This window comes from Zalophus californianus, chromosome X, assembly GCF_009762305.2.
Source record: "Zalophus californianus isolate mZalCal1 chromosome X, mZalCal1.pri.v2, whole genome shotgun sequence".
NCBI classification, from domain to species: Eukaryota; Metazoa; Chordata; class Mammalia; order Carnivora; family Otariidae; genus Zalophus; species Zalophus californianus.
Window position 1 is genome coordinate 1,472,941 of NC_045612.1, and position 25,836 is coordinate 1,498,776.

General features: G+C 46.8%; 1 protein-coding gene across 1 annotated transcript; it reads right to left on the reverse strand.

The window, feature by feature from the left end:
• Window positions 1–158: 158 nt before the first annotated feature.
• Window positions 159–24,785, reverse strand: TKTL1 (transketolase like 1). Its single transcript, XM_027607317.2, has 13 exons — window positions 24,571–24,785; window positions 19,554–19,671; window positions 16,095–16,192; window positions 14,986–15,177; window positions 14,773–14,900; window positions 13,124–13,317; window positions 9,854–10,018; window positions 9,176–9,332; window positions 7,306–7,436; window positions 5,172–5,255; window positions 2,623–2,719; window positions 2,373–2,492; window positions 159–1,006 (listed from the first exon to the last, which is right to left on the reverse strand). The coding sequence occupies exons 1-13, from the start codon at window positions 24,705–24,707 to the stop codon at window positions 834–836; spliced, it is 1,794 nt and encodes a 597-aa protein (XP_027463118.1). The 5' UTR covers window positions 24,708–24,785; the 3' UTR covers window positions 159–833.
• Between the last annotated feature and the right edge of the window lie 1,051 nt (window positions 24,786–25,836).

A 25,836-nucleotide genomic window follows, 5' to 3' on the forward strand; every position in this document is an offset into this window, starting at 1 on the left:
TCCTCTAGTGGTACACCTCCTGCCTAATACCTTTTCCCTGGGCTTCTATTGTAGGGGAACGTAACTTTCCTGGTTTAGATAGAAACTCCTTTTTTAATTACAATTGTATTAAGGAGAAACCAAATCACACATACAAAGCACAAATAGAGTAAAGCAGCTGGGTTTTTTAAATGCTTTATTAACATTAACTAGTACCATTATAGCAGATGAATAGGATTGAACAGTTTGGTCCCTGGGCAAATGAGACATTTGAGCGCGCTCACAAAGGAGTGCAGTGTGGAGACTAGAACTAGTTTGTGTCCTCTTGTCACAGCACAGGACACCCGGAGAGCTTCCACTGCTGCTCCACAGCCTCCGCCCTGTCCAGGGGAGATGAAGGCAAACGCCAGAGGAGGTTCCAGGGCACCTACAGTCACACTGTCCCCAGGAAGTTGCAGGTAGGATGGGTTGAGGACAGCTGTGTGTGGCAGGGTGCTACAGGGCCACAACACGTAAGCGATGCAGTTGACAGTGCAATATACACTTTCTTTACTTACAATACACATTTAAGAAACTTATCCTATGTTGATCCCTAACGCAGTTACCTGTTATCAGAAAACTTTTATGTGGTTGTTTTGTCAGCTATTCTCTTATTTGTAATCTTATCACACACTTTAATGAGTCAAAGACGAGAGTTACACTTGTATATGTAGTTATGGTTTAACAGGAAAGTAGTTAACTTGCTTAAATTTTTAAGTAAATATAACTGTATAGATTTAAATGATATGTCTGGCAACAGCATAAATGTAAGATAGAGAAGCCAGTATTCTAAGTCTAATGCCAACTAATGTATTTTAGTTCATTAAAATACATTTCACGGCCACTATGATGTGTCTGGCACTGACTCCATACATATCCAGCAGCTCTCTCGGCTTCCCACTCTGAGGCACTCCGGGCACTGCCAGCTGATGGACCAAGATGTCAGGCTCCATGGAGACAGCTGCAGAGACAGCCTCCCCGATGCCACCTGGGGAAACAAGGGACATGAGGCTCTATTCTGGTAGTAGCTAGTCAGCCTTAAAGCCCCAAAGTATAGAGGCCTTTGAATTTGCTGGTTCCTTGGGAAAAATATTTTTCACTAGGCACTGATTCATGGAACAGTCATCCTCTGACTAGCCAGAAAAGTCCTCATTCAAAACTGTGGGTCTCCAGGGTTGCCTAGGTGGCTCAGTTGAAGTGTTTGCCTTTTGGCTCAGGTCATGATCTTAGGCTCCTGGGACCGAGGTCTCTGCTCAGTAGGGAGTCCGCTTTTCCCTCTCCCTCTCCCCACTCTAAATAAATAAAATCTTAAAAAAAAAAAAACCCACAAAACCTGAGAGTCTCCAAATTGCTCCCAGCCCCACTACAGCAGGAGCTCTCTCATCTGGGGCTCCACAGATGCAGGGGGTCTACAAGCTCAGGTTAAGGCTCTCAGGAACCCCAAAATGATTAAACCATCCAATAAACTATACAAAAAAGAATGACTAGGCAGGCCCTTGGCTGACACCTGGGCACTGGGCTGGTGCGAGGCCCTGTGAGCACCTGTTTTCCTCTGGGAGTCAGGAAGTTTGGTGTCTGGCAGAGGGGGTGTGAGCAGTGCCCAATAAAACCCAAGTGCTGAGTCTTGAGTGGGTTCCTTGTGTCTCCAGTGATGCAATTTGTCACTCCTGGAGAAGGGAGAGCACTCAGCAGGCCCCTCATGGAAGGGAGGAAAGGAACTGAAGGTATGGGGTTCTCTACTCCTGACCTGTGTCTTCTGTTCTTGTGGGTCCTGGTGTGTGTCCTTTCCCTATAATAAACCTCAGCTGTGAAAGCACTGAGAATGCTCCTAGAAAATCACTATGTTCTTGGGCCCCTGACACATGAACATATGAAACTCCCCACTCCCTCATATGTCCCACCTAACCTTCCCAGCTCCCTCTCCCTAGTCACAGTTTTTCTGCATTTGCTGTGTTCTCTGCTTGCAAGGCACTATTCCCCTTTTGAGAGGGGAGCAAATTATTAATCATTCAAAACTCAAGCACAACTGTGAAGCTTTTTAAGACCCATCCCTACCCACAATGCTGAGTTAGACACTCCTTTGTGCTGCCACTGAGCCACCTGGGCACCAGGCGCTGCACTGTGCTGAGGTCACACAAATGAGTATGGGCATGACCTCACCCTAAGGAACAAGTGTAGGTGGATTAAGAGACCCCTATACAAGAATACACTTGCAAAGAGCAGTAATAACAGTTGTTAGATGAGTGTCTGGCTGGATGATACCCAGGGGCATATGTCATGCTTCCAGTCATGGAAATCAAAAACACATCCCGCCAAACCAGACTTTCAAAATGATCTTCAAGCCTTGCACATACCTTGTGGGTAGTGATCCTCCACTGTGATAATACGGCCACCTGTGGCTTTGGCATTAGAGATAATGGTGGTAACATCCAGGGGTTTAATGGTAAACAGGTCGATGACACGGATGGAAATATCTGGAGAAGATCAATATCCAGCTTTGTATGTAAAACAGACTTAGAATAAAGACCAATTGGGGCACATGAGGCAGCCCAAGTCCTGCCTCTCCCCAGCTTAAACTTCAATGCCCAGCAACAACCAACTGACCTTGCTTGGAAAGATCTTCGGCAGCTGCTAAGGCTTCATGCAGAGTAACTCCAGCTCCAATAACTGTGACTTTGTCATTGACACTGTGGCGGACGACCTGGTATTGTGCCCATAGAACAAAAAAGCTGCAGTTACTATGCACAGAACGCATCTCAAAGAGAACAAACACTGCTATGCTGCTCTTCCACAATCCTACCAATTTCACTTAACTCACTATAAAAAGCTGCATCAGTACACTAACAAGGACACCCTTTTTGATAAACCCTACTTAATGTTCATTTTTAGAAATTCATGTATCATGCTTCATGATTTATGGTGCCTAATTACTAAGTTCTTATAGAATACCCTTTAGCAAAGAAGCTGGGTTTCAAACTGGGATCTGAAAGGCAGAAGGCCAGAAGCAAGTTGTATGTACCGTATGTTGCAGACCACAGACTCACTCACAGAGGTCTAGAAAGGCACCATCCCTGGACTACTTGGACATCTTGTTGGGGCATGCACACAGATTGGACTCCGATAATGAACAAGTTAACGGGGATCATTTTGGGGCATTTGCAACATGCTCTGTGCCCAGCACCTTGCATGCCCAAATGCCCTGTAAGGCCCATGCCTGGGGGCTCATTCTGTGGCTGGGCAAAGTGAATCTCAGAGTGGGAGGAACTCACCCAGCTTAGCACTGAGGCTAGCAGCCAGGCCCATCTGACACCAAAGCCCACACTCTTAACCACTTGCTATTCTGCAAGCAAAGACAGGGGCTTAGCCTTTTTTGGTAGAGTTTTACTTTGTCCAAAGCCACCCAACCAAAGGCATCTGAAATTATTCTTCATTCCATCCCTTTGTATAGGTTTTCTTGTAGCTTAAGAACCACTGCTGACAGTACAAATATTCAGGGCTTCTAAACCACAACATTCTTTGAGAATGTTCCTAGCTTTTTCATATGCATACGTATAAACACACACACACTCTCCCACACCACCCTGTGTGCTCTTTGCAAAACCTAGCTATTGAATTATCCATGGCATGCACATTATCACACATGTTAACTGACATCCTTTACCATCAGGAAATTTACTTCATTTTGTCAGGACGGGGCAAATATTAGCGGAAAAGAAAAAGACAGGATATGAAAAAGCTCTGCAAAATCACATGATGTCACCGAGACCCGCCCCCTCCACCCTCAGAGGCAAACATACGGCCTTGAGTTTCAATGTGGGAGTATCGGTGGGGAACAACAAAACCTGTAGTTAACACTGAAGGTGAGTACTGCCTCTTTCTCATTCAGTGCTGTCCAGCTACCTAGTAGAGCAGGTCATGGAATGTTCTGGATAACCTTTTTTGTGGCACTAAAGCCAATCACTGCTCAATCATTCTGAGCACTAAAAACAACGCATTCTGCAGTAGCTTAGCTGTTAGCCATCAAGTCAGAGGTCACATGTTGCTCCTTTAAGACTGGCTACTGCTCTTTCACACATTTGAGTATTGATGATATTCTAAAAAGGCTTAAAAGACAAGAGCAAAATATAAAACTATCTGATGCAGCATGATCTCCATATATATATATGTGTGTGTGTATATGTGTGTGTGTGTGTGTGTATGTATATATATATATATATATATATATATATATATATATATATGCCTTAAAAAAGGCAGGAAGAAAACATGCCCAAACACCTGTAAGCCCTGCTCTCCAGGTGATGGAGCAGAGCCACTTATTTTCTCCAGACTCTGCTGGTTTTCTGCACTCATGGCCCCGACAGAGGCCAGGTCAATGCCTGGGTCTGAGTTTTGGTCTTGCTGCTAACTGTGAACCCTGAGTAAGCTGCTTACCTTCTGTCATCTACGACACAAAGCTGCTAACAATCTGTGCTTCTAGGGCTCTTGTGAGAACACAGAAGATTGGAAGTACCCAGTGATGCTAACCTTTACCAGGCCCATGGGCAATGCATTCATGTTTTTTATTCTTGGCTTGGATCTGCAAAAAACCCCAATCTAACAGATTATTAATTTGAAATGGGTTCTATTATTTGTTTGGCTTGAGGCTGTGGTAATTTACACCCAAAAAACTCAAGTACCTTTTAAGTTGTTACCACTTTATCCTTACAAGTTCAACAAAGAGAAATTCCATTTGGAAAAGAGAAAAGTGTACCTCATACTGGCAGTGGTAGAATGTTCCTTTCTGAGGAAAAGCAAGCAAAGCTCACAAGTGATTTTTTTAAAACTAGAGCAAAGAAAGGATCAAACCTTGACTGTGGAGATACCTAGTGCTAACTTTAGACCACTTCTCTCCACGTGAAAGGATACTAGAAGACACTGGAGAACTTTTAAGGCGTTACCTTAGGGCGCCTGGGTGGCTCAGTTGGTTAAGCGACTGCCTTCGGCCCAGGTCATGATCCTGGAGTCCCGGGATTGAGTCCCGCATCAGGCTCCCTGCTCGGCAGGGAGTCTGCTTCTCCCTCTGACCCTCTTCCCTCTCGTGCTCTCTATCTCTCATTCTCTCTCAAATAAATAAATAAAATCTTTAAAAAAAAAAAAAAACAAGGCCTTACCTTAGCCTGTCCGATCACAAAGCTTTCTTGTGGGGTGTAAATAACTGCAGTTTCCGGTCGGGTGGTCCGAATATAGCACATCCCCTAGAGCATAAAACCAGAGCCACAATTTAAAAAAAATCAAACTAAATTTCCAATAAACCTGTTCTTTTAAAAAAAACTTTTTTCAAAAAAGATTTGTTTTGACAGAGAGACCGTGAGAGAGGGAACACAAGCAGGAGGAGTGGGAGAGGGAGAAGCAGGCTTCCCGCGGAGCAGAGAGCCCGATGCGGGGCTCAATCCCAGGACCCTGGGATCATGACCTGAGCCGAAGGCAGACAGGCAGACACTCAACGACTGAGCCACCCAGGCGCCCCTAATAAACCTGTTTTAAAAGAGGGAGTGGGGAGGAAGACTAAACAGTTCTTTTTACTAAAAACAAAGTGCACATTTTGGAACAAAGAATAAGCATCTACAACCACTGGCAAACAGGTCAGTGTCACCTGATCAGATTACTACCAAGCCAGGCAAAAGCCTATGTAGGACCTGGGCAGATGCCCTCAGTGACAAACTTTCTATGCTGTCATATTCAATGGTAGGAAAGCTTTCTTAAATACACAGACCCGTTCTGTCTCCACAGAACACAAATTCAGGCCACAGCACTGACTCATGTTTAACAGAAAGCCCAGAACACAATGTTAAGTAAGCAACTAATTTTTGCCATAACTTGTAATACTTAATTCTTAGAAATACCTTACACGTTGAAATATAGAAAGACTTGCTATTTTACCAATGAGAACATGTAAGTAAATACATTTTCATCAACTTGAACAGAGCATAAATGCTCAAGTGTCTATAAAGTATTTCGTAATTTATACACATATTTAAACTACACATTATAAATTGATATATTCATTTAGAAACACTCTGTTCATTTCTTCACATGTTATAAACCAATTCTATTCAGTGCTTTTACTGAGATAAAATTTGCTTAAGTGGAGGACTCCATGAATTCTGACAAAGGCACACACCGATCACCTGAGTATGAATAACATTTGCACCTGCCAGAAAGTTTCCTCAGGTCTCTCTCACTCTCCCTACCTGAAAAGCAACCTCTAATTTCTATCACCACAGCTTTGCCTTTTTTGAACTTTCAAGAAATGGGATCGTGCAGCACATAGATCATTCTATATATGCACAGACATAAAGCAATTTCCAGGATATAGTAAGCAAAAAATATAGACAAATACATACAGTGTGAGCCCACTTAAAGTGGTTTAAAAAAAAAAAAGGTCAAAGAATCACAGGTCTCTAACGTGCCAAAAATACTTAGGAATTTGGGGCGCCTGGGTGGCTCAGTGGGTGAAGCATCTGCCTTCGGCTCAGGTCATGACCCCAGGGTCCTGGGATTGAGCCCCGCATCGGGCCCCCTGCTCCGCGGGAAGCCTGCTTCTCCCTCTCCCGCTCCCCCTGCTTGTGTTCCCTCTCTTGCTGTGTTGTCTCTGTCGAAAAATAAAATCTTTAAAAAAAAATACTTAGGAACTTGCATAACCTATCCCAACCATGCCCAGGGCTGTCTATGCAGGACCATGGGTGAGTGCAAAGATGGGTTTTGAGGGGAGTCTGGTGACCAATAGCTGGAGCAGATGAAAAGGTACAGAGTCTGTCCTCTAATCTCCCCTGCAGTTGGGTTCTAGACTGGAATTAGGCTGAGTCCATCTGCTGCCCTTGTGTGAAACATGAGAAGGAACAAGTGGGGCAGAATTCATACTCTTGTCATTCTAAGATGTTCGGAGGGCAGACTAGGACTGAGGACTTTAGGACTGAAGACTTTGAGGTTTGCAGTGGAGACACTGGCCACTCTTCAGCTGTCTGGATGTCACGAGGTGGTGACGGCACAGGGTGTATCTAAGACCAGGATTTGAGCCTGCTGGAGCCCACTCCTGTGGCATTGCTGACAGCCCCCTTCTTGGTAATCACCTTTTTTGGGCAATTGTTCTGTTTTTTAAAGGAATCCTACAACATTATCTTCCATAATGAATACCTATTATCTTTACACTGAGAAAAAAACTGGGAAAAACCCAACCATCAGTATCAAAGTAGCAGCAGAGCCCAGAAGCATTTTCTGTCCGAACCAATGTCCCCTTAAAAATACCTTGGTATTGGCTGCCAGGAGAATAGCATGCTCCGTTGAGACGGCATCACTTGGATAGAAAATAGTGCAGTTGGGAACTGATCGGAACATGGCCAGATCTTCCAGGGCCATCTGGGAGGGACCATCTTCACCTGAGAAAGCAAAGCCACAGCCCAACAAAAACATGATCAAGGGCCAACTGGGAACCTGCCCTCTGCTGGATAAGGAACAGCTTATTACCATGGGGGGGGGGGGGCCCACACCTATAGCAGAACCCTACAAAACCGTTCTTTTGTCAACATGATGCCTTATAATTATAATGAGCTGTCACATCTCTATTTCCCTTGAGACATCACAGTGACACTGTGGGTTAGGATCCTAATTGACCTTCCAGATCAAAATACCAGTGGTCTCATCTGGTCCTGACCCTTGCCAATGTCTGGCATTCAGTCATTGGCACCACTATCCAAGGTGACTCGATGCTCTTTTCCCTGAGCTCTGGTAGCCAAGTTGGCCCCATCAAGTCTCTGTGCCCCTGTCGTCTTCTCCTGAGGCAGATTCTGTCCTTCCTTCTCCTCTCCTCTTCTATGTTGTCCGTCAAGAGACTGGGGTATCAAATTGAAGCGGTCTTACTCACTTCTTGAGACCTTCAAAGTAGCTGAGCATATGTTTGGGGTACTTTTGGGGGTGCTGTTTTAAGTAAAGGGGGTCTTAGGGTATGCTTGGGAAGAGAGCTTCTGGCCAGAAATGCTGAGCAAAGAGAAAGCCCAATGTACACCACAGCAGCCTAGCTCTTCCGGCTAGGAAAGGGACGGTCACTGTGCAGAGTGCCTTGCCTGGGACAACTATCTAACCTTAGGGACCCTAGCTCCTCTGGTTGGACCTAGAGCCACTTCATCACTTAGCTGACTGATTTTAACACTTACACTATACCTGACCCCGGGCAAAGACCCTGGACTCTGGGCCAGGCTGTCTGCCTGGCTCAGTCCTGAAATGCTGTTGGCCTTTCTCTCTTCCCACTCTGCACCTACCATCTGGCCCATTCAAAGACTTCTCCCAGTAAGTCCCAGAGAGGACTCCCAAAGTCCACTTCCCAGGCCCCCTCCCCTCGAGCATTCTAGCAGTGTACACAAGCTGTCACATCTACCTAGAGGACCTACTCCACCACAGGCACATCTTGTCATTTCTGTCATTCATGAACACAACCCCCTGATGTCTCTCAAGAAATTACTGGAGACCTTTTTTAACTTTCTGTGCAATTTTGGACTCCTCCACCGGTCAGAAATGTTGACCTCTTTCTTCAGACTCTCACAGATTCACCCTTACTTTCTATCTACTGCTAATGCACACCGTAACTCAATCCTTTCTCTGACTTCCCTGTTTCCCGTTGTTTCCGTCTAGCCTTTAAGGCTCCAGAGCTCTATCTGCCTCAGCCTCACTCCTCTGCATCCCACTCAAGGCTTCTGGTTCCATGTGACCAGGAAGCTCAGCGTAGGCAGAGAGCCCTGGCGATCTGTGCTCACTTCCCTGGACCCATGCTGCTTGTCCCCACTTAGACAAAGGGCACCACACTAAGAGCAGAAAGGAAGTCTGTGATGCTGAGGTGGCCTGATTCATACCCAGTATGCAGCTCGACACATAATGGGCAATCAGGACAGATCATTGTTTTTCAATAACTGAAAGACTGGGTACTTTACAGTAACACCAAGAAATCCTCTCAAAAGTAACCCACAGCCTGGAACTTTTACAACACAACATGGCATGAAAAAAGAGGTTAGAAATGATCAAACATTATGGAACCCCCAAGTACATTGGTGGGTCAATCGCTCACATGCTAATCTTTCTCTGTAAAGGAAGAAGGCTATCAATATGAAGCACTGAGAACTCATACCAACAGATACCCCACAGTGGGACCCAATAAGGTTGATGTTGATTTGAGAGACGGCTCCCATCCGGATTTGATCAAATGCTCGGGTCAAGAAGGCAGCGAAGGTGCTAGCAAAAGCAATGGTCCGACCACGGGTGGCGCATCCCAGTGCCACGCTCACCTGCAATACAAAGATGAATCAGAACACCCTTGGAATGGCTGCCAGAGAAGCACCATGAATGAATGCACAGGCTGGCGGAGGCAGGAACAGAGCCAACTGGCTGTGGACACCCATCTAAAGGGGGGGTCCCTGGTTGGCTCTAGTCAACTGGTAGGAGGAGGGAATGCTGTCTCCATGCTGACAGATCTTCCTAACACCTAAATAACACCTAAAGCTGCTGGCAAGCTTGGGATACTTCAGGTCTGGAGCCCTGGGGTCATGGCTGTGACTCTTGGCCTGCTGCCCTTAGCGTACCTGGAGATGGTTCTGGACAGTCTACTATGCCCCTCCTAGCAGTCCCAGAAACCACCCCACACACTGCCTGGCTACTCTTTACTTGTTTCCTCAGAGACATTTTTTTCTCTAGTTCCTTTGCTTTTATAAATGGAAAGAAAACTGTAATTTGGGGCTGGCCTCCTGTGCCCAGTAGGCAACTGTTAGTCAGTGTGAAGACCCAAGAGGGATGCCCACAGCACACGCACCATGTTTTGCTCAGCAATAAAACATTCGATGAACTGCTCAGGGTGCTCTCTCTTGAATATGTCTGAGAAGGTGGAGTTCTTGGTGTCACCATCCAGCACAATGACTCTATCATTTGCATGGCCGAGCTTAGCCAGAGCCAAACCACATGCTTTCCGAGTAGCTATCTGGAAAAGTCAAACAGTGGAGTTTCTTAGAGCAGATTTAGAAGGAAGGTGAAATTTTGTGGATTACAAATTGTCTTCTATCTTAGCAAAGACATTCATGATTCACCAATAATCTCCTTTAGGATCATAAAAATGGGTTGCTAGCCAATCTTAAATCCATACTTGACTCACTGGCTATTGATTCTCAAAAATAAATTTATTCTTCTGCCCCATTCCTATAGTTCATCAAAAAATTTAAATGTCACAAAATGCAAATGCTTGTGACTTTTTTAAACTATAAAACTGAGGGGCCCCTGGGAGGCTCAGTCGTTAAGCGTCTGCCTTCGGCTCAGGTCATAATCCTGGGGGTCCTGGGATCGAGCCCAGCATCAGACTCCCTCCTCACTGGGAAGCCTGCTTCTCCCTCTCCCAGTCACCCTGCTTGTGTTCCCTCTCTTGCTGTGTCTCTCTCTGTCAAATAAATAAGTAAATCTTTGAAAAAAAACTATAAAACTGATACAAGCTAACTGCAAAAAAAATAGAATGTAAAACTTTAGAATCATGATACCAGTAATAAAAAATGCCATTAGGATATCATTTGAGATTGGACTCAATTTATGAATTTAGGGGAGAACTGACATCTTCACAATATTGAGTTTTTCTATTAGAAATCAAGGTTTGGCATTTCCTCAAAATGTTAAACAGAGAATTACACCACATGACCCAACAGTTCTACTCCTAGGTATATACCCAAGAGAAAAATATATCTCAACAAAAACTTGTGCACAAATGTTCAAAGCAGCAATAGTCACAATAGCCAAAAGGTAGAAACAACCCAAATGTCCATCAAGGATTGAATAAGTAAACAAAATGTATGGCATATTCATAAAATGCAATGCTATAATGCCACAACAGGGATGGACCTCAGTGACTGTGCTAAGGCAAAGAAACCAGGCAAAAATTTCACATATTATATGACCCCATTTATATGAAATGTCCAAAATAAGCAACTTTTACATAAACAGAAAGTAGATGAGTAGTCACTAGGGGCTGGATGGAATGGAGAGCGACCGCTAATGGGTGTGGGGTTTCTTTTCCTTTTCTTAAAGATTTATTTGAGAGAGCATGAGTTGAGGGGGAGGGGCAGAGGGAGAGGGAGTAGCAGGCTCCCCGCTGAGCAGGGAGCCCAGAGTGGGGCTCAATCCCAGGACCCTAGGATCATGACCTGAGCCCAAGGCAGATGCTTAACCTACTAAGCCACCCAGACACCCTGGGGGTAGGGTTTCTTCCGGGGGTGATGGAAATGCTCTAAGATTGAGTGTGGTGATAGTTGCAGGATTCAGTTAATATGCTTAAACCATTGAATTGTACACTTCAAATGGATGATTGTATATACAGGGAGTCATTCTCTCAATAAAGCCATTATTAAAAAAAAGTCTGCTTCTTTGTCTTTATCTAAACACTTAAAATGCGGGGGCAGGAAGGGCAGAGGCAAAGAGAGAGAATCTCAAGGAGGCTCCATGCCCAGCTCAGAGCCTGATGTGGGGCTTGATCTCACAACCCTGAGATCATGGCCTGAGCTGAAACCAAGAGTCAGATGCTTAACCAACTGAGTCACCCAGGTGCCCCTATTTTTTTAAATAAACAATTCACGTAGACAGTACAAAATTCAAGGTGTGAAAGGCTATGGAGCAAAGAGGCCATCTTCTCCCTGATCTCTTGTCCCCCAGCCACCCAGTCCCCTGTCCAGAGGTAGGCAGAAATGATGAGTCTATGTAGCATCTTTTCGGGAATAGTCTATGAACAAATATTTGTTGAGCACCCAGGTGACCCTATGATGCCCCCTTTTAAGATTTTCTACACAAAGGAGAATTATACTCTATGCTGCTTTACAACTTTAAAAAATTTTAGTAATAGGGCGCCTAGGTGGCTCAGTTGTGTGTCCGCTTATGGCTCATGTCATTATGGGGGGGTGGTTCCTGCTCAGTGGGGAGTCTGCTTCTCCCTCTGCTCATGTTTTAATAAATATTTTTAAAAATTTTTAATAATTTGGGCAAGTTCTTAGCCTCTAGATGGGTCATTTCCAATTTCCTCAGCATTCAATGCTGCAATCAACATTCATTCTTAGAGATTCATCTATTTATTCTGTAGAATAAATTCCTGTGAGTTCTACTATTAGTTCCAAGTGTGCAAACAGTTTAAAATGTTGCCAAAGTATCCTTCATTAATATGTGCTTTTTCCCCCGATTAACACCTTTCTCTGCTCTGTTTTCTAATTTCTTGAGTAGTCAAAATTCATTTATTTTAACCCATATTACCAGAACAAGAAAAAAACATAAGCAACACTACAAATGTCTCCAAATAAAGAAAACAAAGAAGGATTAGAAAGTATTTCCTTCCTCTTGGGCTCATCACCAGCTTGTTTTCTTAGGTCCTGAAGACACTGCCTATTTTGGGTCTGCTGTAATATACCAAAAGGCAAGATATAAACATGGTAAAAGGCTTTATATTCAGGATTTCATGCCTAATTTGTTTCCTTTTTGAAGAATTGGTCTTTGATGAATTGACCTACTTCTTTCTGTAATCTAGGGAGTAAGTTCGAAGCCAGGTCCCCACCCTTAGAGTAGACACAAAATAGTGGCAGTTTCATGCACATGAGTCTGCCAGACCACAAACTGAATTTTGCAAGCAAAAGCTGTGCAGTACTAGGTGTTAATAAATATCAGCTGACTGCTAAGAAAATTCAGTTTGGTGAGGGGTGCCTGGGTGGCTCAGTCAGTTAAGCGTCTGCCTTCGGCTCAAGTCATGATCCCGGGGTCCTGGGATGGAGTCTGGTGTCGGAATCCCTGCATCGGGGTCCTTGCTCTGCTTGGTGGGGAGTCTGCTTCTCCCTCTGCCCCCTTCCCTCCCGCTCACTCTCAAAAATAAATTAGTAAAAAAAAAAAATAAAAAAAAATAAATTAGTAAAATCTTAAAAAAAATAGTAAAAGAGACACTAAAACCACCTCTATTGCTTGTAACCTTTAGTTACGTATCATGCAATCTAATAACTGGTTCATCCATGGAGATCAGAATACATGAAGAGTCCTGTGTGTATTTAAAAAAAGCAGAGAACACTTTGCCTACCTGCTCACCGACTTTGTAAGCAGGTGGAGAGCTCATTTCTATATCCACGATACTGATTTCAGGCGAGTCTTCAATAGGGGGTTTTGGTTCAAGATTCTTGTTAGTCTGTATCTGGCTCTCAATTAGTTTGATAATTGCATCAGCTCTTTCCTTTGGCATTGGCTTTCCATGCCAATTTTCTGCATCTTCAACACCTGCGGCCAAATGAAAGACATTTGTTCCTTAAGTATGTAATTGAGTGTCTGTTAGGTCATCTCAAAGACACCCTGATGGAAAAGATGTCAGCCAAGGACTCAGGAGTAAAAACCTGGCACAGGGAGCTGAGCCTGAGTTGGTACTGCAGCCCCACAGGACAGCCTAAAAAGTCCCAGAGGCTCTTGAGTAGGGCCACTGCCCCATATACTGGTGAATGGAGAAGAGAGTGTGGGGGATGAGGCTGGAGAGACAGGCAGGGTGGACCATGGAAAATCCTGTGGGTATAAAGAGTTTGAGTTTTGTCAGAAGCAAGACAGGAAACCATTGAGGAATTTGGGGCGGGGAGGTGACTGATCAGATCTTAAATATAGAAAGATCACCACAGTGGCTGTGTGGAGACTGGCCTGGGAAGACTATAATTAAGGAGAGACGACACGGGTCTGAGCACAGGAGATGGAGAGCAGTGAGCAGGTCGGAGATATACTTACTCTAGGAGCAGAATCCATCAGAACTGATGACAGACTAGATTTGCATGTAGGGGGCACATAAGGGAGAGGTGAAGGGGAAGATAATACCCAGAATTCTCCCAGGAGCAAATCTGGTCAAGTGGTCATTTACTGAACTGGGGATACCATAGTTAAGACTGTATATCTTAAGCAGGCGCCTGGGTGGCTCAGTCATTAAGCGTCTGCTTTTGGCTCAGGTCATGATCCCAGGGTCCTGGGATTGAGCCCCACATCAAGCTCCCCACTCTGCGGGAAGCCTGCTTCTCCCCCTCCCATTCTCCCTGCTTGTGTTCCCTCTCTCGCTGTGTCTGTCAAATAAATAAAATCTTAAAAAAAAGGACTATTTTAGGGAGGAGTCACAGAAGTTTTATTCTAAAGCACTAATATTAAAACACACCAGCAATCACACCCTTTGCAACTCTTTATACTTGAATAATTTCAGGTGTCAGCTTTGAAATCTGCAAGATGACTTTCAAAATGCCCTTCCTTCCCTGACCCTCAGTTCCATAGGCACCTTTCCCAGAGGTGTTGCTTCACTAGTTCCCTATGTGTCCCCCAAGACAGTGTAGGCACAGGCAAGGGTGCATGCATGTATGCATGCCCTTACTTGCATATCTGTTCATGCACACAGTAGCACTCTTTCTCACTCTGCACTCCTGTGCAGATCACTCTCTGCCAGTTCTCTAACTGATGGACTAACCTCCTAGCCACTCCCTCCTGCACAAAGAAAACCATTGCTCACTTGCTGGGGGTCTGGGCTTCTCCTCCAATGCTAATCAGACCTGCTATCTATGATGGCCAAGCGAGAGCCTCCAGCACATATTACAGGCATAATCACTGAGCACTAAGCCAGTTTCTCTGCCTTGCCATCCTGAGCCTCCTTCTGCCACATCGCTATGCAGACAGATGTTTTTAATAACCCTAAGCAAAAACAAAACATTTGCTTACTTGGAATGCCCCGGCCCTTGAAGGTCTTGGCAACTACAGCACTGGGTTTGTTCTTCACTTGACTTGCCTGCCAGAACACCTGGCACAGTGCCTCCACATCACGGCCATCCACCACGTAAGTATTCCACCTGTCAACCCAGGAGAATGCTGGGTTACAAGGTGAAGGGGGGGATTGGACAGAAAGAAGGTGACATAAAACAGGACAATAGTTACCCAAAGGCTTCACAGCGCTTCTGATAGACATCTATGCAGTGCTCAAGGGGCAAGGCACCACTGTGGCCCAGGCGGTTCACGTCGAAGATGGCCACAAGATTGTCCAGATTGTAGTGGGAAGCAAAAGCCAATGCCTCCCAGACGGAGCCTTCAGAGGTCTCGCCATCTCCCATGAGGCAGAACACGCGGTAGCTGGGGCAAGCCAAGAAATGTTAAGACTGGGCTTAGGGATCTTCTGGGTCACTCAAACAAATATATTTCATGGAGAGAAACAAAGGAACAGACTGAAACAGCTGCTTCACATCATTAAGTTCCTAACACCGTTTCCATTGTCAATTCTGTCCAAACTTGACAGCTAAGGAAACACAGCTTTAAAAACTTGGGCCTCACAAGATGGACTTCACCTTTGGCTAGTTTTCTCATTCCAGCGTTCTTCTGCCATTTCTCTGGGATCCATAAGCGAGGGGATGGGGAGAAAGTAGCCCCCTTAAACACCCAAATGACATCTTAAATATACAGGTTTTCTCAATAAGCTTCGTTTTAAGCACTATCATCTTCTATTTCTCATCTTACAAATTTATTTACAATAATCATAACAATCAGAACATTCTACCTCAGGAGCGTATGTTCTGTTGCAAATGGTAAACTTCTCCGCAACAAAAGCACAAAAATGTTAATACCAAGAAAACACAACCCATACCCCACAAAAATGCTGCAAAATTTTTAAAAAACTTATTAACCACAGGATAGGAACTAAGAGAACAATAATGAGAGATCAAAGCACCACTGTAGAAAAAGAACCCTTTGATTAACATATAGGGGTCCCTAATGCAAATGCACCAGCTATTCACACTATAATGAAGCTCACTGAGATGCAAAATAGAAAGCTGTCACTCTTAGAAAATAATAGAAATAAACCACTTTCTACACTGCAGAACCTAACCAGAGAAGCTAGAACAGTTTCCAGAAACACGATTTCTTTACTGCTTGAACACTTGGTAGTCTGAACTTTCAAAACAATTACCGTCTTCCCAAACTAATAAACCATAAATAAAGCCAAAGTGCCCGAGGGATGGGGTGGAAACAAGCAGTTACTTGGTGTGCCTTACCTTGCTTTGTCAAAGTACTTGCCAGTATATGCCATCCCGCAAGCGGCCCCAAGTCCTTGCCCAAGCCATCCAGTTGCCACATCAACAAATGACAGTCTCTGTAAGAAAAAGGACCAAATGAACCTAGATGCACAGGCTGCTCTTTTGAATGGCCCCTCCCATCCTTTAGGGTATCTACCTCTTTACCACACCTACATGCACCCCAAGTCTCAGATCAACATCACCAAGACAAGGGGAGCCATAGTAATCAATCCAAGGTTCAACTGAACCCGTGGGAACATACAAAAGGACAGTCTCTCCACACAGCAGCCTAAACAGAGCCCAGGAGCAAAGCAGGAAATGTAAGCATGAGCCTTGCCATTTTCATAAGGTCTTTTATCTAGTCATGTACAAACCAGATGTTCAATCTTTTTGGAGAATGTGGGTTCTTAAACAGAAACCCAAAACACTGAAGATTACAATTTCCCTTGTTTGTAACTCAGGTCAAATGAGATTTCAGAAGTGGTCATCTAGAAGTGCCAGAAATGAATCACTACACCACTACTCTTCCTCTCCCCTCCTCCTGTGTCTATGCGCAAGCATTCTTTGTTCCATGGAGAAAATACCCTCTGGGTGCCACGAGGCAGTGCCAAAGGTCCCAGGCTTCCAAAGACACAGTGAGCTTATATCAATGCTTCCACTGCCACCACCTTGAACTAGCCATGTCTTCTGTCACTGCAGCGACCTCCAAACTTCCCCCCGTAGCTATTCTCAATACAGCCATCAGGGGGAGCCTGTTAAAACCTGTCCACTCGCCACCCTGCAGAGAGACCCGTCGAAGGTCTCTCCATCTCCTGCCAAGTAGACCCCAAGTTCTTGCACCAGCCTATCCACTCCAGCCCCCATCTGACATGCTGGTTATCTAGGTTTCTTGTCTGACCCTTCCCACCAATGTCAGCTCCATTCAAGCGAAGATTTAGGTGTTGTTGCTACCACAGATGAGCCAATGGTACTTGTTAGTCTCATCCTTCTCCCGTCTTGCTCCACCCTACCCCTCTGCTCCTCCCAGGGCTCTTAACCTTCTCGAGCTTTTCTTCACATGCTTTGTACCCCCAGAGGCTCCCTCTGTTTTGTATCTCTAGCCCGGCAGAACCATACCACTGAAGCTCTTTCTTCCACCCCATGGTTCCTAGCCTTACTCCCATAATAAGGTCTGGCCCCCAGTTGCCTTGTGTGCCCTTAGACTGAGCCTGGGCTCTGCACTCAGACCAACTCTGCTTCCTCCTGGCTTTAAAGTGGGTGGGGGTGTGTGTGTAAGTGAGCCCACTTCTTCAAGGCTTCTTCATTTTATGGGTATGACGAAGAGTCCCCCTCAGGCAGCAGGAGGCTGTAGAACTGATTGAGAAGACTGGCAGGCACGAGCATGATGCCTGGCACCATGGAAGTACTCCCACATGGGTTCCCTTTTCTTCCCTAAGGACCCTTATGCTGGGTGTAGGGGGATACACTCACAATTTGGGGGGGGCAAGAGCTAGAATAAAAACGCATACTAGGTGCTATGTCCACTCAGAAAAGACTTCTCCCTCAGGTGATATTTCTCACCTTTGTTCTGGCACAAAGAACAAGTTTACAAAAAAGCCTTTTGGTTTCTTCTCTGGCCTGCTTGACTGGAGAAAACAAGAGCTGATAAATCAAAAACAAAAGCCTAGTGGGGAGAATTGGGGGATCACAAGACCCTCCTCACAAGCCTTCACAGTACTTCACAGTCAGCAACACCAATACTGCCAGGCCTTAACGGTGAGCCTCCTAAAGCAGTTGTTTGTGTTGGACGTTCACGCCCCAGAAGCACCAGTCGTGAAGACCTTGGCTCCTTCGCTGTAGCAAGTCCACTTATTCCATTCTCAGCGAATGCCATGATGGACTATGCTATGTGTTTTCTCCTTCCTTCCAATTTCATCTGCTTCTTAAATCTGATGAATATATAAGTTCTGACAGCTAAACAGTGCCCAGCCTGCTACTGCACACCAGAAAGCCTCTTTATCGCTCTCAGGCCAATAACCATGAATATGATAGCACCAGTTACGGGATAGTCTAGCCATCTTACCATTTTTTAAACCAGAGATCTGAATGCTCATACTCTGTTTCTACATCTACATTTGTTCAATTTTTATTGTGAAATAAGGTCAAGCTTACAGAAAAGTTTTGAGAATAGTACAATGAAGTCCCCTATATCCTTCACCTAGATTCACTGCTAATGGACCATTTTTGCTTCATCTTGCTCTTTCTACACACACACTCATAAATTTTGATTTTTTGATAAACCTCATTTGAGATTACTTTTCAGACACCAAGACATGGTCAAAATTATGACCCCAGATACTTCAGCCACACCCATATTCTGATTTTATTTTTTTTTTAAGTAGGCTCCATGCCCAGTGTGGAGCCCAACATGGGGCTTGAACTCACGACCATGAGATCAAGACCTGAGCTGAGATCAAGAGTCAAACAGTGAACTGACGGAGCCACCTAGGGACCCTCTGTCTTTATTCTTTAAACTAATTCCCACTGCCCAGATCTGGGGTTTGTTTGTACATGGTGCTCTACCAATTCAATTTTAAATGTTTTGCTTAGGACACAGCAAACTTTCAGATAACATCAAAAGAACTGCACATTCTTCTAGATTGACCTTGCTTTTAACATCACTCCTCTTTCCTGTTCCCCAAAGTCATGAAGTACCTGGTACTATACTTAGTATAATGAGAAAGACCCTCATTGTGTCAGATCAGATCTACAGAGATGTGAAAAATAAAGGTTATTGACAAGTGGACTATCTCTCCAAATTAAGCTTAATTTTCCTTGAGCTCAGGCAAGTCAGATCCGCTGCTGCCCACCTCTACCCAGGTGGCAGAGTATTGGAGCACGACCCTATCAAGGGGGACTTTAGTGCTAGGTGGGATAAAGCAGGGCACCAACAAAGGAAAAGAAGGGTGGCAAGTTGCCATAAGTCATCCTTCCCACCACTGTAGTCCTTGCTAGAACACTTTTTTTTTTTTAACAAAGATTTTATACAAGAGGTGGGGGGGGGGCTTTGGGTGGTGATCAGGTCACAAGGGCAGAACCCTCACAAATGGGATTAGTACCCTTATAAAAGAGACCCTAGAGACTACTTCCCCTTCTGCTATGTGAGGATATAATAAAAAATCTGCAACCAGGAAGAAGACTCTCACCAGCATGTGACCATGTGACCCTGATCTTGGACTTCCAGTCTGCAGAACTGTTAGAAATAAATTTCTATTGTTCATAAGCCACCCAATCTGCAGCTATTTTGCTATAGCAGACTAAACAGACTAAGACATGAAACAAGTAAGAACCAAAAAGATAAACAGAACCCACTTCAGGCCTTCTTACCACACAGTGGCTTTTAAAACCATTTTAAAAAGCAAGCATCTGAGCAGGCCCTGGGCTCCTGTGTGGGCTTACCTTGGAGAGAATGAAACGGTCATTGTCTGTGTTCTCCGGATCCTCCTGTTTATATCTCATGGTGTGGAAAAACAGCACGGACATGATCTCAGCAGCACTGCTGCAGGATGTAGGGTGGCTTAAAGACAGACATAGCACAGGTCACTTCTCACAGGTAAGTTACGCACCAGGGACACGGTGCACTTGGAGCCTTTTAGTATATAGGCTCCTCAGACTGGAAGCAGCAGTCATTTCTCCCAGGCATGGAAGAATCCAGCCAAGGAAAAGGGATGCAGGGCCCCTGCCTCCCAAGTTCAGGGCTTTTAAGGATGCTGTAAAGCCCAGTAACCTCAGAACTTCTCTCCCTGGGGAGAGCAAGACCTCCAAGACCACCCCCCCCCACCCATTAACGGAGCACCTGTATACTTGGGGCAAGTTCACCTAGTGACTCTGTAAATACTTGAGTACTCTTTGTTTGAAGTTATCTGTGGTATCATTAAACATAAACACCATAAAGCAGAAATAAACCCGTATGTATATGAAAAACTAGTATCCGACAAGGGAGCCAAGAATACTCAATGGAGAAAGAACAGTTTCTTCAATAAATGGTGCTGCGAAAATTGGATATTCACACGTGAAAACATGAAACTAAAAATCCCACCTTACACTGCTCAAAGAAATTAACTTGAAATAAATTAAGACTTAAACCGTAAGACCAGAAACCATCAGACGCCTAGAAACAAGAAAAAAACCTCCTTGACATGGGTCCTCATACTCTTTTTGGATAGGACAACTAAACCACAAGCAACAAAATAAAAAATAAACAAGTGGGACCACATCAAACTACAAAACTTTTTTTTTTTTTTTTAAAGATTTTATTTCTGGGGCGCCTGGGTGGCTCAGTTGTTAAGCGTCTGCCTTTGGCTCAGTTCACGATCCCAGGGTCCTGGGATTGAGCCCCGTATAGGGCTCCCTGCTCCGCGGGAAGCCTGCTTCTCCCTCTCCCACTCCCCCTGCTTGTGTTCCCTCTCTGGCTGTGTCTCTGTCAAATAAGTAAGATCTTTAAAAAACAAAGATTTTATTTCTTTATTGTCAGAGAAAGGGGGAGAGAGAGCACAAGCAGGAGGATTGGCAGGCAGAAGGAAAGGGAGCAGACTCAGGAGGGAAGAGGGGACAAGACAGGAACAAAACCAACTTCCCAGAGCCCCTGCCTCAACTTTCAGAAAAGATTTTAAGGTCCAGCTCATATATGTGAACAATCTCTTCTTTCAAAGTTCACAATTAGAAAATGGAGACTTAGGGCGCCTGGGTGGCTCAGATGGTTAAGCGTCTGCCTTCGGCTCAGGTCATGATCCCAGGATCCTGGGATCGGGTCCCACATCGGGCTCCCTGCTCCTTGGGAGCCTACTTCTCCCTCTGCTTCTCTCTCTCTCTCCGTCTCTCATGAATAAATAAATAAAATATTAAAAAAAAAAAGAAAATGGAGACTTAAACCTCTTGCCTTGCAGGTATTCCCTAGGTGGATGATGAGGTTTTAAAAATTAAGATACCTTAAAAATATAAAAAAAATTGCTAGATATACCTTGAAAAAACACAAACCATTATTAATTTTGAAGGTGAAAGGAGCAAAACAGAAGTGTAAAAAAAAATCCAAAATATGCAGGTGTTAAACTCATCTAGACTGTACTTTTAACGTCATAGCTCAGGATGGAAAACAAGACTTTAAAAGAGAGATACCATGCAAAATATTTTATTCCACGAATACAGAAATTAGAAATCAGTAAAAGAAAACTGGAAAACCCACACATTTGTGGACCTTAAGCACCACACTCTTAACCAGTGGGTCAAAGAAAAAAGAAATTACAAAATACTTAGAGAAAAATGGAACTAGAAACACAGCATACCAAACTTTATGGAATACAACAAAAGCAGTGCTAAGACAGGAATTAAGAGTTGTAAATACTTACATTAAAAAATTAAGATCCCAAATCAAAACCCTAACTTTACAACCTAAGAACTAGGAAAAGTAAACCCAAAGCTACCAGAGAGAATAAAGGGTAGAACAGAAATAGAGACCAAGAAAACCCATACGAAAAAAAAATCAAGAAAAACAAAGGTTGGTATAGAAAAAGACAAGCAAAATTAACAAATCTTTCCGCTAGACTAAAAACGAAAACATTTATTTAAATGTACTAAAATAGATTTAAAATAACTTTAAAAAAATTTATTTGACAGAAAAAGCGCTCGAAAGCACGCACATGCACAAGTGAGGGAAAGTGGCAGGCAGAGGAAGAGGGAGAAGCAGGCTCCTCGCTGATCAGGGAGCCCGACGTGGGGCTCAATCCCAGGGCCCTGGGATCATGACCTGAGCCAAAGGCAGACACTTAACCGACTGATCCACCCAGGCGCCCCATGAAATTACTGATTTTATTTCAGAAACGGAAGGACAGTACTACCGCTGTTCAGAAATAAAGAAAACTACACAGCACCGTGAAGAACTCTATGCCAATAAACCAGTTAAGCTACAAGAAGTTTCTGGACACCTGGGTGGCTCAATCAGTTAAACATCTGCACCTCAGTTCATGATTTTAGGGTCCCAAGATCGAGCCCCACATCGGCCTCCCGGCTCAGCAAGGAGTCTACTTCGCCGCCGCCCCATGCGCTTGTGCTTCTCCGCGTGCCCCTCCGCCTGCCCCGCCCCTCGTGCTTCTCCATCTGCTCCTCCGTGCTTCGTGCACTCGTGCTTCTCCGTCCGCCCCTCCGCCCCAGCCCCTGCGCTCGTGCTTCTCCGCCTGCCCCCCCACACCTCGTGCTTTTCCGTCGGCACCCCCCACCCGCGCGCTCGTGTTTCTCCGTCTGCCACACCGCGCCTCGTGCACCTCTGCCTGCCCCAGGCGCTCGTGCTTCTCCGTCCGCCCCTACCCCCGCGCGCTCGTGCTTCTCCATCAGCACCCCCCCACCCCGTGCGCTCGTATTTCTCCGTCTGCCCCTCCGCCTTCCCCATGCGCTCGTGCTTCTCCGTTGTGCCCCTCCTCTCCTCATGCTTCTCCGTCGGCACCCCGCCTTGCGCTCGAGCTTCTCCACCTGCCCCTCCCCCCTCGCTCTCGTGCTTCTCCGTCGCGCCCCTCCGCCCGCCCCCCCCCCCGCGCGCGCTCGTGCTTCTCCGTCGTGTCCCTCCGCCTGCCCCTCCATCTGCCCGCCCCCCACCGCGCACACTCGTGCTTCTCCGCCTGCCCGCCGCCCCCCGCGCGCTCGTGCTTCTCTGTCGTGCCCTTCCGCCTGCCCACCCTCCCGCGCTTCTCCGCCTGCCTGCCCCCCCGCGCGCTCGTGCAGATCTCCGTCGTGCCCTTCCGCCTGCCCGCCCCCCCGCGCACGCTCATGCTTCGCCATTGTGCCACTCCGTCTGCCTGCCCGCCCCCCGCGTACGCTCGTGCTTCTCCGTCGTGCCCTTCCGCCTGCCCGTCCCCCGGCGCACGCTCGTGCTTCTCCGCCTGCCTGCCCCCCCCGCCGCGCGCTCGTGCAGATCTTTGTCATGCCCTTCCGCCTGCCTGCCCCCCCCCGCGCATGCTCGTGCTTCTCCGCCTGCCCGCCTCCCCCCCCCCCCGCGTGCTCGTGCTTCTCCGTCGTGCCCTTCCGCCTGCCTGCCCCCCCCCCGCGCGCTCGTGCAGATCTCAGATCTCCGTCGTGCCCTTCCGCCTACCCGCCCCCCCGCGCACGCTCGTGCTTCGCCATCGTGCCACTCCGTCTGCCTGCCCGCCCCCCGCATACGCTCGTGCTTCTCCGTCGTGCCCTTCCGCCTGCCCGTCCCCCCGCGCACGCTCGTGCTTCTCCGCCTGCCTCCCCACCCCGCGCGCTCGTGCATCTTCGTCGTGCCCTTCCGCCTGCCCGCCCCCCCGCCCCCCGCGTACGCTCGTGCTTCGCCATCGTGCCACTCCGTCTGCCTGCCCGCCCCCCCCCGCGCGCTCGTGCTTCTCCGTCGTGCCCTTCCGCCTGCCCATCCCCCCGCGCAGGCCCGTGCTTCTCCGTCGTGCCACTCCATCTGCCCGCCCCCCCCGCGCACGCTCGTGCTTCTCCGTCGTGCCCTCCCCCCACGCTCGTGCTTCTCCGTCGTGCCTCTCCGTCTGTCCCGCCCCCTGCGCTTCGTGCACTCGTAGTTCTCCGTCCGCCCCCCCCCGTGATTCTCCGTCTGCTCTCCCTCCCTGCGCTGCGCGCACGCCCTCAAAATCTTAAAAAAAACCTTTAGAAATATGAAAAAAACGGTTTCTAGAAACAAAATTCAAGAAGGCTGACCAAGGAAGAAATACAAAATGTGGGGCTCAAATTCATGACCCTGAGTTCAAGAATCAAAAGCTCTACCCACCGAGCCAGCCAAGGGCCCCAAAAATAGAAATTCTAACTAAACCCATAACTGATAAACATATCGAGTCAGTAATCAAAAATCTCTACCAAAGGAAAACTCTCGACCGGATGAATCCTACCAGATATCTAGAGAATTAACATCAATCCTTCTCAAACTCTTCCAAAAAACCTGAAACGAACCAAATCATTCTGAGGCTAGCACTGCCCTTGTACCAAAGCCACCCAGGCAGCCTACAACAAAGCTAATATACGTTAAAAATACTGAATCAAAAGTTTTCAACAAAATACTAGCTGACTAGCAAGTCTCCTTTCCTCCAATTCTTACTCGCCCATAGTTTTCTTTTGTTACACTGCCCAAGCCAGGATCGGGACGCTGGCATCGAGGGCAACAGCTTCCAGGGAAAGCTCCGGCCACCCCGTTCCAGCGGCAGCCTGGCCGCGATCCCCCGGACTTATCCCCGCTTGCCCACGCACATTCCGGGCTCCTCCCTGCTAAATGCGGAAGGCCCTGAGGGTCAGGGCCGGCGGGCCCCCCAGGCGCGGCATCTGCGCCTCCGCGGTCCCAAACAGGGCTTCTACGACCGAGCCCGCCCAGCTCCCCGAGGGCTCCCTTCACTTCAGGTTTCTGTTGCCGCCAGGCCGGCTGCTCGAAGCGAGGAATTGGACGAGGGAACCTTACCCGGAGCTCGAAGCGCACGTGGCCCTGATGGAGTGGATGCGCAGGCGATTGGCCATGTCCCGCAGCACCTGGAGAGTCTTCGCGTCAGGCTTGGCTTCCTCATCGGCCGTCGCGGTGCTAGGCCTAGCGTCCGCCATCGCTACCACCGCGTCGGTGTCTGAGAAGCGAATGCCTCGCAGTGTGTGAGGCAGTACCGTATAGCTCCCTCCGCGCGGTGTGATGCGGCTCCCTCGTGCGGTGCTGTGCAGATCCCTCCGCGCACAGCTCCCTCGAGCGGTGCTTCCAAGCTGCCTCCGCGCGGTGTGGTGCGGCTCCCTCGTGCGGTGCTGTGCAGATCCCTCCGCGCGCAGCTCCCTCGAGCGGTGCTTCCAAGCTTCCTCCGCGCGGTGTGGTGTGGCTCCCTCGTGCGGTACTGTGCAGGTCCCTCCGCGCGCATCGCCCTCTGCACGGTGCTGTGACGCTTCCTCCGCGCGACGTTCCCTCAGCTAAATGGGTTTTTGAACACTTGTCCTTTCCGTGTGGGATATTAATCGAAATAATTTAAATTCAAAGAGGACTGCCTCTGCGGGGGGGTGGGTGGTGGTCCAGGATCTACTTTTGGGGTGATAAAACAATTCTGGAACTGTATGTTGTGGTCGTTCCACTCGTGGTGAATGTAGTGAAGGGGACTTTTTCATGCGCTTTAAAGTGTTACAATGGTGAAGTCGGGCTTTACGCATTTTATCGCAATATTAGAAAAGAAAGCCATGCTAGAATTTTACCTTTTGTTGGCCCCCGACCCCCACCCTCCAAAGCAGCCCTGCCCCAGTTAGGCTTCTCAGCAGATGAGGCATGCTGTCCTGAGACAGCCTGGTGTCTTTGCACTACCTTTTTTTCTCTTTCTAGAACCTTCTGTACGGCAAGCCACAAGCTCCTTGTGACCCTTGAGGTGGCGTTAGCCCAACGTTAGCCTGTAGCTTTCCTGAAGGAGTTTGACTTCTGGGAGCTCCCTGCCTCCTCAAGGTCACAATGTAGTCTCAGAGAGTTGGTCCCTCTGATTTTGAGCTGATCTTACAAGAACCAGAATGGCTCCCCCAGTGAATGACACCATCTCCACACACTATATCCTAAGTTCAAATACTAGGGAGCATCTTAATTCAAAACTGCCGAGCCCTTAAATGTCCCTGAATGCGAATAGGCTCCTGCGTTTTTGCTTGGGTAAAGGGCACATGCATTGAAAATGTCATTTGATGTTGGCTAAGTGCTCCACAAAAGCTACGTATACTC